This window comes from Sprattus sprattus, assembly GCF_963457725.1.
Source record: "Sprattus sprattus genome assembly, contig: scaffold_106, whole genome shotgun sequence".
In the NCBI taxonomy this organism is placed as follows: domain Eukaryota; kingdom Metazoa; phylum Chordata; class Actinopteri; order Clupeiformes; family Clupeidae; genus Sprattus; species Sprattus sprattus.
In genome coordinates, this window is record NW_027666762.1 from 10,001 (window position 1) to 20,000 (window position 10,000).

The window sequence follows — 10,000 nt, forward strand, 5'->3', positions numbered from 1 at the left end:
CACACACACACACACACACACACACACACACACACAGATCTAATGGGGACTGTTCTAGTATGTATACCAGTACCAAAACAGATCTAACAGGGCCAGCTCAGGTCCAGTGTCCTGGTGTTTCCACTAATGACTTAAACTCAAACTTAAACGGATTTCTGGCAATATTCACTACCATTTTAAAGTAAAGGAAGAAAGGACACTCACACACACACACACTCTCTCACACACACACACACACACACACACACACACACACACACACACACACACACACACACACACACACACACACTCACACTCACACTCACAGACAATGGACATTCTGTTACATGCACATAGATTTATTGCACTTCCCATTTGAATCGTGTAAAATAATAATAAAAATAAGCCAAGAACACAAAGGTAGAAAAACAAACATGAAGAGAAGAGAACAGATTGTTCCATGGCCCGCTGCTGAGGCCGAGTCTGCATAACACACATACAGATAAATAAAGATAAAGTAAGATAAGCTAAACTCAACTAATGTAAGCTCATGTTAGCTCACCTTGAGTGCGTAACAGCAAGATAACATGGAAATAAGCTAAGCTAAAGCTAGCTAAACTAGCATGATTAATCAATGCAGCCCCATCTCTCCCATACATGGCAGGCCTCTAAGATAACGTGACAATAAGCTAAGCTGCGCTAGCATGATTAATCATCTCTCCTGTACAAGGGAGGCCTATCCTACCATAGTAACTATAGCAACTCTTCCAGCCCCAGGGGTGTCATCAGAGGAAGCTCCTACATAAACTGTATGGATGCATAGACACATACTCGCACAGCATACTCACATAGCATACTCACATAGCATACTCACATAGCATACTCGCACAGCATACTCACATAGCATACTCACACAGCATACTCACATAGCATACTCAATATCCCCAGACACACATTTTACCTTTTTAGGTAACTTCATTACTATCAGAAACACCAGGTTTGTCACTAAAACACCTGCTTAGAATAACCACCAGGGAGCGCATTTAGGCAACTCTCCCAATAAACCCCCAGTTAGTGTGTGTGTGTGTGTGTGTGTGTGTGTCTGTGTGTGTGTGTGTGTGAGTACAGTCACAAGAGCGACTGGTGTGTGTGTGTGTGTGTGTTTGTGTGTTTGTGTTTGTGTGTGTGTGTGTGTGTGTGTACAGACACAGGAGCAGCTGGTTAGTCCATGTGTCCATCAGTCAGCATGACATCACAGCAGCGTTGCCATGGCGAAGACAAGAGCATGAATATATAGGAGGCTTGAGAAGACGTGCATTCTGGGTAAGTAGGAGACTTTGAAGATGAGAGGTCAGGGGTGAGGGGTCGAAGGTGGTGTCTGAGGGGCGGATCTCTAGACCGGCTCCATCAGGATCTCGTCGATGTCTGACGACTCCAGCTCACGGAAGGCAGCATGGGAGCCAATCACAGCCAGCGTGGCACCTGAGTGACAGCACAGATAACCAATGAGAGAGGCAGTCTGGTATGAGCACGCACTATAAGCAGGCTGACACACACACTCTCACACACACACACACACTCTGCTGCAGTAGCCATGATTCTCTATGGTGCTGTAGTGTGTGTCTGTGTGTCTGTGTGTCTGTGTGTCTGTGTGTCTGTGTGTCTGTGTGTCTGTGTGTCTGTGTGTCTGTGTGTCTGTGTGTCTGTGTGTGTGTCTGGTGTCTATGGAAACTATACTCACCAAGAACCCAGAAGACAGCCGTCCCTGCTCCAGCCAACCAGAACACGGGGAAGGAGACACAGCCAGCCAATCCCAGCTGGTGACCCGACGTGAGCTCCCGCCCTACAACACAGGAGGCAGGGCAACATGGGGTCAACCCACCAATCACAGAGCAGGAGGCAGGGCAACAAGAGGTCAACCCTCCAATCACAGAGCAGGAGGCAGGGCAACATGAGGTCAACCCTCCAATCACAGAGCAGGAGGCAGGGCAACATGGGGTCAACCCACCAATCACAGAGCAGGAGACAAACAACGCTCAGACATTTATTAGCTGCTGACAGACAGACACAGACAGAGAGACAGACAGACAGACAGACAGACAGACAGACAGACAGACAGACAGACAGACAGACAGACAGACAGAGAGCTAATCAGTCCTGTTACCTATTATTCTCAGTCATATTTATGCGTCACTGACGAACCGGAAGTCTGTTTTTCCTGTTATGTATGTTTCCTATTACATGAATGAACGTGTAAATTCTGTACTTTAATGACGATGGTTTAGTTAGCAGCCAGTATGTTAGTGTAAGTTAGTATGTGGAGATGATAGCTGTATGTCTGGCTACTCTTAAGGCAGTTTAGGTGAACTGTTCATGTAAGTGAGTGTAATATATGTGTAAGCTTTCTGGTATTATTATTTATTGTTTGAGTTAGTATTCTATTCCTACTGCAAGGATGCACGTTAATGGCATCATAGTTATAATTAAATATTACTTAACTGGACGTGAATAACGAGTAGATGGCAGTATAATTACACAGTAATCACCACTTTTATACTGTTATAAGCAATTTGTTGTGTGTGAGATATATATGTATACCGTATGTGAATGTTCTTTATGCATACTAATGTATAATTTGTAATTGATTCCCTTTTGATAGAACACTAACACAAACATAAAAGCTCCTTGAGTTTCACTGCCTGTCTGAGTCCAGTGTATTGCTGTGCTGCCTACAATAGTGACGTAAACCCCTAAGCTGTATTCTGACTCCAGAGGCGTTCTAGCAGACTAACCAGGTCGACACCACCATACCTGAACTTCAACCTGTTCAGTCCTTTACACCTGTTTTACCAGTTTCACGTGAACACAAACACACACACAAGCACATTGACTACATATATTACACTCAGACACACACACAGACACACAAGCACAAGCACATTGACTACATATATTAGTCTACATATATTAACGCCCTCCTAACGGGCCTGCCGGCATGCGTGGTAAAACCACTACAGATGATCCAGAACGCAGCGGCGCGCCTGGTGTTCAACCAACCAAAGAGGGCACATGTCACCCCGCTACTCACTGAGCTCCACTGGCTGCCAGTAGCTGCTCGCATCAAATTCAAGTCACTTATGCTTGCCTACAAAGTGCTTACTGGGTCTGCTCCCACCTACCTAAATGCTCTTGTAAGGGCAAATGTCACACCCAGGACGCTGCGCTCATCCAGTGAGCGTCGTCTGGCACTGCCCCCAGTGCAAGCAAGGCAATCCAGACTATTCTCAGTTGTAGTTCCACGTTGGTGGAACGACCTGCCTAGCACTACCAGAGCAGGAGCGTCCCTCCCTACCTTTAAGAAACTCTTGAAGACCCAACTCTTCAAAGAGCACCTCTCTTCCTAAACTGGCACCTTGGCTCAACCTGCACTTAAGCAGCAACAGGCCCGCACTTCTTTTTTTTATTCTTTCTATGTCGTTTTATAAGCAATATTTATGGTTACACCAGGTTTTTTAATGCTCTTAGCTTGATTGTTCTCCCTTGTACGTCGCTTTGGACAAAAGCGTCTGCTAAATGACTAAATGTAAATGTAAATATATTACACTCAGACACACACACAGACACACAAGCACAAGCACATTGACTACATATATTACACTCAGACACCCTACACAAAGACACACAAGCACATTGACTACATATATTACACTCAGACACACACACACACAAGCACATTGACTACATATATTACACTCAGACACACAGACACACAAGCACAAGCACATTGACTACATATATTACACTCAGACACCCTACACAAAGACACACAAGCACATTGACTACATATATTACACTCAGACACACACACACACAAGCACATTGACTACATATATTACACTCAGACACACACACACACAAGCACATTGACTACATATATTACACTCAGACACACACAAAGACACACAAGCACATTGACTACATATATTACACTCAGACACACACACACACACAAGCACATTGACTACATATATTACACTCAGACACCCTACACACACAAGCACATTGACTGCATATATTACACTCAGACACACACACACACACACACAAGCACATTGACTACATATATTACACTCAGACACACACACAGACACACACACACAAGCACATTGACTACATATATTACACTCAGACACACACACACACAAGCACATTGACTACATATATTACACTCACACACACACACAAGCACATTGACTACATATATTACACTCAGACACACACACAGACACACACACACAAGCACATTGACTACATATATTACACTCTGACACACACACACACACAAGCACATTGACTACATATTTTACACTCAGACACACACAGACACACACACACAAGCACATTGACTACATATATTACAGTCAGACACCCTACACACAGCCCCCCACCCCCCCCCCCACACACACACACACACATACTCACCAAAGATGACCAGCTTACTCTCCAGAGACTTGAGGTGGATGATGTAGAGAGCTCCAGCAAACACGGCCAAGGCAATCAACAGCATGGGGGAGCTAATACTGGGGAGGAGGAGCAGAGGAGGGGGGGATAGAGAGGAGGAGAGAGAGAGAGAGGGAGAGATAGAGACAGAGAGGAGGAGGAGGAGAGAGGGAGGGATAGAGACAGATAGGAGGAGGAGGTGGAGGAGAGAGGGAGGAGGGGAGGGGTGGGAGAGATAGCGATGGGGTTAGGAATACTCTTTTATAGCTCCACTCCGGCTTTTGTCTGGAAATGTATATTAGTTTAGTGTAGTGAATGTATATTAGTTTAGTTTAGTGTAGTAAATGTATATTAGTTCAGTGTAGTAAATGTATATTAGTTTAGTGTAGTGAATGTATATTAGTTTAGTTTAGTGAATGTATATTAGTTTAGTTTAGTGTAGTGAATGTATATTAGTTTAGTGTAGTGTAGTAAATGTATATTAGTTTAGTGTAGTGAATGTATATTAGTTTAGTGTAGTGAATGTATATTAGTTTAGTGTAGTGAATGTATATTAGTTTAGTTTAGTGTAGTGAATGTATATTAGTTTAGTGTAGTGAATGTATATTAGTTTAGTGTAGTGAATGTATATTAGTTTAGTGTAGTGAATGTATATTAGTTTAGTTTAGTGTAGTGAATGTATATTAGTTTAGTTTAGTGTAGTGAATGTATATTAGTTTAGTTTAGTGTAGTGAATGTATATTAGTTTAGTGTAGTGAATGTATATTAGTTTAGTTTAGTGTAGTGAATGTATATTAGTTTAGTTAAGTGTAGTGAATGTATATTAGTTTAGTGTAGTGAATGTATATTAGTTTAGTTTAGTGTAGTGAATGTATATTAGTTTAGTGGAGTAAAAGTGTATTAGGCTTTAGCCTTTGATTGCTGTGTGTGTGCGTGCATATGCGTGTGTGTGTGTGTGTGTGTGTGTGTGTGTGTGTGTGTGTGTGTGTGTGTGTTTGTGTGTGCTTGTGTGTGTGTGCGTGTGTGCGCGCGTGCGTGCGTGCGTGCGTGCGTGTGTGTGTGCGTGTGTGCGTGCGTGCGCGTGCGTGCGCGTGTGTGCGTGTGTCTTACATGCAGTACAGTATGAGGCCCATGAAGATGAAGGTGTAGTTGCTGTGGTAGGTGTCCAGGTGTGTGTGTGTGTGTGTGTGTGTGTGTGTGTGTGTGTGTCTTACATGCAGTACAGTATGAGGCCCATGAAGATGAATGTGTAGTTGCTGTGGTAGGTGTCCAGGTGTGTGTGTGTGTGTGTGTGTGTGTGTGTGTGTGTGTGTCTTACATGCAGTACAGTATGAGGCCCATGAAGATGAAGGTGTAGTTGCTGTGGTAGGTGTCCAGGTGTGTGTGTGTGTGTGTGTGTGTGTGTGTGTGTCTTACCTGCAGTACAGTATGAGGCCCATGAAGATGAAGGTGTAGTTGCTGTGGTAGGTGTCCAGGTGTGTGTGTGTGTGTGTGTGTGTGTGTGTGTGTGTGTGTGTCTTACATGCAGTACAGTATGAGGCCCATGAAGATGAAGGTGTAGTTGCTGTGGTAGGTGTCCAGGTGTGTGTGTGTGTGTGTGCGTGTCTTACATGCAGTACAGTATGAGGCCCATGAAGATGAAGGTGTAGTTGCTGTGGTAGGTGTCCAGGTGTGCGTGTGCGCGCGTGTGTGTGTGTGTGTGTGTGTGTGTGTCTTACATGCAGTACAGTATGAGGCCCATGAAGATGAAGGTGTAGTTGCTGTGGTAGGTGTCCAGGTTGCGCACCCCTCGCTGGCAGAGTTCCCCAAAGTTGCGTGGCTTGGAGAACTTGCGCTGGTCCACGAAGCTGGCCCACGGACGAATGGACTTCCGGCGCCGGTCCAGCCACTCCTTCGCCACGTGTGGAGAGAGGCCTTTGGGTAGGCCCAGTCTGCAGGACACACACACATGGACACTCAGCAGGGCAGACGGGAAAAACACACTCACACACACACACACACACACACACACACACACACACCACACAAACCCACTGCACTCTCACACACACACACACACACACACCACACAAACCCACTGCACTCTCACACTCACACAAACGCACACACACACACACACACACACACACACACACACACACACACACACACACCACACACACACCACACAAACCCACTGCACTCTCACACTCACACAAACGCACAGACACACACACACTCAGTGACACACAACATCCCCTGTGCACTCACACACACACATAGGCACACACACTGGCGCTAGGGGAGACGGGCGCTAGGGGAGACTGCAGCCCCTGTACTTATCTGTTAGCTGCTTTAGAGGACTTTGGTCAATAGCATAGAAAGGAGACAACAAGATGCCTGATTATCACACACACACACACACACACACACACACACACACACACACACACACACACACACACACACACACACACACACACACACACACACACACACACACACACACACACACACACACACACACACACACACATCCCTGGCCTTGTCTGGGGAACAGCCTATGCCAAGGTTGAGGTGACATTTTTGGTGTGTGAGTGACCTCAGACAGAGGCTTGTGTGCTTGTGTGTGTGTGTGTGTTCCTCAGTTGCCTCCAGCCTTCACAGCGCGTGCACACACACACACACACACACACACACACACACACACACACACACACACACACCTCTGATAAGCACAGAAGCTTGTGTTCTTGTGTGTTCTTCAGTTGCCTCCAGCACAATCAACTGACCACTCAGACAGCCTTCACAGCACACACACACACACACACACACACACACACACACACACACACACACACACACACACACACCTCTGATAAGCAGTAGCTATGCTGAAAGGCTCTAATTTAAAGGAGAGCATTGTTTCTAAACAGGCTTCAGTCAGTGTGTGTAGTGGATCAGAGTCATGACACACACACACACACACACACACACACACACACACACACACACACACACACACACAGACAGACACAGACACAGACACAGACACAGACACACACACACACACACAGACACAGACACAGACACAGGCACACACACAGACACACACACACACACACACACACAGACAGACACAGACACAGACACAGACACAGACACACACACACACACACAGACACAGACACAGACACAGACACAGGCACACACACAGACACACACACACACACACACACACACACACACACACACACACCTCATAGCTCCCTCACCTCATAGCTATGCTCGGGGCCACCAGCAGGTCGGCTTCTGCCTCGGCGGCGAACGGGTCGTCCACTTTCATATCCATCTCCACTGGTCAGGTCCGCGGGTCACTCCAATGCTGTCTGGCAACTGCTTACGAAACAACAGATGATGTTTAGTCAAAGTCGCAGGAGTGGTCCTCCCACTGTTTTGAAGGCACAACACACACACACACACACACACACACACACACACACACACACACACACACACATATGTACGAGCTGCAAGATCCCAGAATTTCCCCACAGGATTAATAAAGTATTTATCTATCTATCTATCTATCTATCTATCTATCTATCTAATTCAGGTACATCTCGTTTCGGCGGCATAACAACAGCTATGCAAGGAGTGCTGTTTTTAAAATCTAACCTCGAAGTTATAAGGTGTGGCTAAAAGCTAACAATGGAAATTGTGACTGTCGCAGGAGTGGTCTTCCCGTTGTTTTGAAGGCACAACACACACACGTAACTAATGCACTCTTTTAACACAATAATTATAACTTAAGGGTGTAATTATGCCACACCCCGTTCAACAATTATAAGTCTGATCTAGCTAGCTGCCGAGCTAGGAAGGCAAGTTATCCCATAACCAGATTTAAATCTAACCCCCGTCTGCGCTGAAAACAATTAGGATGACGAAGCGCAACTGACGCTATACAGAGTAACTCGGCTACTGTCTGATATGGTACATAATTAATAAAAGTAACGAACCTACGTTTGAAGGCTGGTATTCTCAGCTTCCCTGAGTGTTCCTGTTTACACTGATTCCAGACTGACTTTCGTGGCAGGGGAAGTGATGTGGAAGCATGTTGACGACGACGTCACAGTTTCCACTTCTTTGCATACTTTCCTTACTAAGATCTGTGTACTACCCACGCTTAGCGCCACCTTCTGAAACGGGCGTACAAATTCATAGGAATTCCTGTCACCCCTGAAAAAATACAACTGGACACACGACGACAATCCGTGTATCATTCGTTCATTTGTTTTTCCGATTTAGACGAGAATTGAAAAAATGAAAACAACGTTTGATTCCTCGTTTTTCCCTTTTTAAAACCAAAACCAGAAATCGGATTACGGTTCGTTTTCTCGTTTTTTCCATTCTGCACCCCCAAACGGGAAATGGAAAATGAAACATTCGAATAACAAATCCTGGCCGTATTGGTTGTCATATTTCAAAATATTTCTAAGTCCAAACTGGTTAACCCTGGGAACAGGTGTCCGAGAATAGTACACCATCAGCGGACTGGCCCTGAGCAGCTACACCCCTGGTTCCATCCTCCAGAGGGACCAGGATGAGAGCAACAGGTGTCCGAGAATAGTACACCATCAGCGGACTGGCCCTGAGCAGCTACACCCCTGGTTCCTTCCTCCACAGGCACCAGGATGTGAACATAATGTGTCCGAGGACAGTGCACCTTTAGCGGACTCGCTACGAGGTGTGTGACCCTTGTTATCATCATCCAGAGGCACCAGGATGTGAACATAATGTGTCCGAGGACAGTGCACCATCAACGGACTCTCTACGAGCTTCTAGGCCCTTGTTTTCAACCTCCACAGGCACCGGGATGTCAAAAATATGTGTCCGAGAAAGATGCACCATCAACGGACTCTCTACGAGCTTCTAGGCCCACCCAGGTCGGACGACCGATTCACCGGGGCGCGGGGATCCCACAAAAAAAGCAGCGTGGATTTGTTATTCGAATGTTTCATTTTCCATTTTACGTTTGGGGGTGCAGAATGGAAAAAACGAGAAAACGAACCGTAATCCGATTTCTGGTTTTGGTTTTGAAAAGGGAAAAACGAGAAATCAAACGTTGTTTTCATTTTTTCAATTCTCGTCTAAATCGGAAAAACAAATGAACGAATGATACACGGATTGACGACGAATCGTTGCATTTGTTGACGGCACGCTTCAGTTCCCTAATTCGCATTTGGAATTTGTTAGTTGGCCATTAATCAATTTTTATATTTTACGTTATATATTGTCATATACAAAAACGAAAACGACAACTCCATAAGCATTTTGTTGTAACTGAGAGGAAATAAAAACAAGTGGCGAGCATCCATCAGTGGCTTTAGGCGCATACGACAGAGAAAGTGCTTAGCGTGCTTGACAATACATGAGAGGGTAATAGGTTAGATTGGCAGCCTCTGAATCTCTCGCCGCTGTTTGTCCTGAAAGGTGGGTATGTGTCATGGTTTGAACATGATATGGGCAATCAGGTTTT

The 10,000-nt window shown here is 45.3% G+C and overlaps 2 protein-coding genes across 3 annotated transcripts in view; one reads left to right on the forward strand and one right to left on the reverse strand.

Moving 5' to 3' along the window:
• Window positions 1–334: 334 nt before the first annotated feature.
• Window positions 335–8,539, reverse strand: rabac1 (Rab acceptor 1 (prenylated)). Of its 2 annotated transcripts, none has more exons than XM_080861020.1 (6): window positions 8,481–8,539; window positions 7,737–7,857; window positions 6,201–6,413; window positions 4,465–4,562; window positions 1,724–1,825; window positions 335–1,464 (listed from the first exon to the last, which is right to left on the reverse strand). In XM_080861020.1, the coding sequence occupies exons 2-6, from the start codon at window positions 7,811–7,813 to the stop codon at window positions 1,376–1,378; spliced, it is 579 nt and encodes a 192-aa protein (XP_080717146.1). In that variant the 5' UTR covers window positions 7,814–7,857; window positions 8,481–8,539; the 3' UTR covers window positions 335–1,375. The 2 variants fall into 2 exon arrangements, with proteins under 2 accessions (XP_080717146.1, XP_080717147.1); XM_080861021.1 differs by having other exon boundaries at window positions 8,485–8,524.
• A 391-nt stretch (window positions 8,540–8,930) lies between these two features.
• The window catches only part of dedd1 (death effector domain-containing 1), a gene marked incomplete at its 3' end in the record, with an annotated part of 20,183 nt that continues 19,113 nt past the window's right edge, over window positions 8,931–10,000 (forward strand). Inside the window, exon 1 of the mRNA XM_080861022.1 lies at window positions 8,931–9,407. The remainder of the gene's footprint in view (window positions 9,408–10,000) is intronic.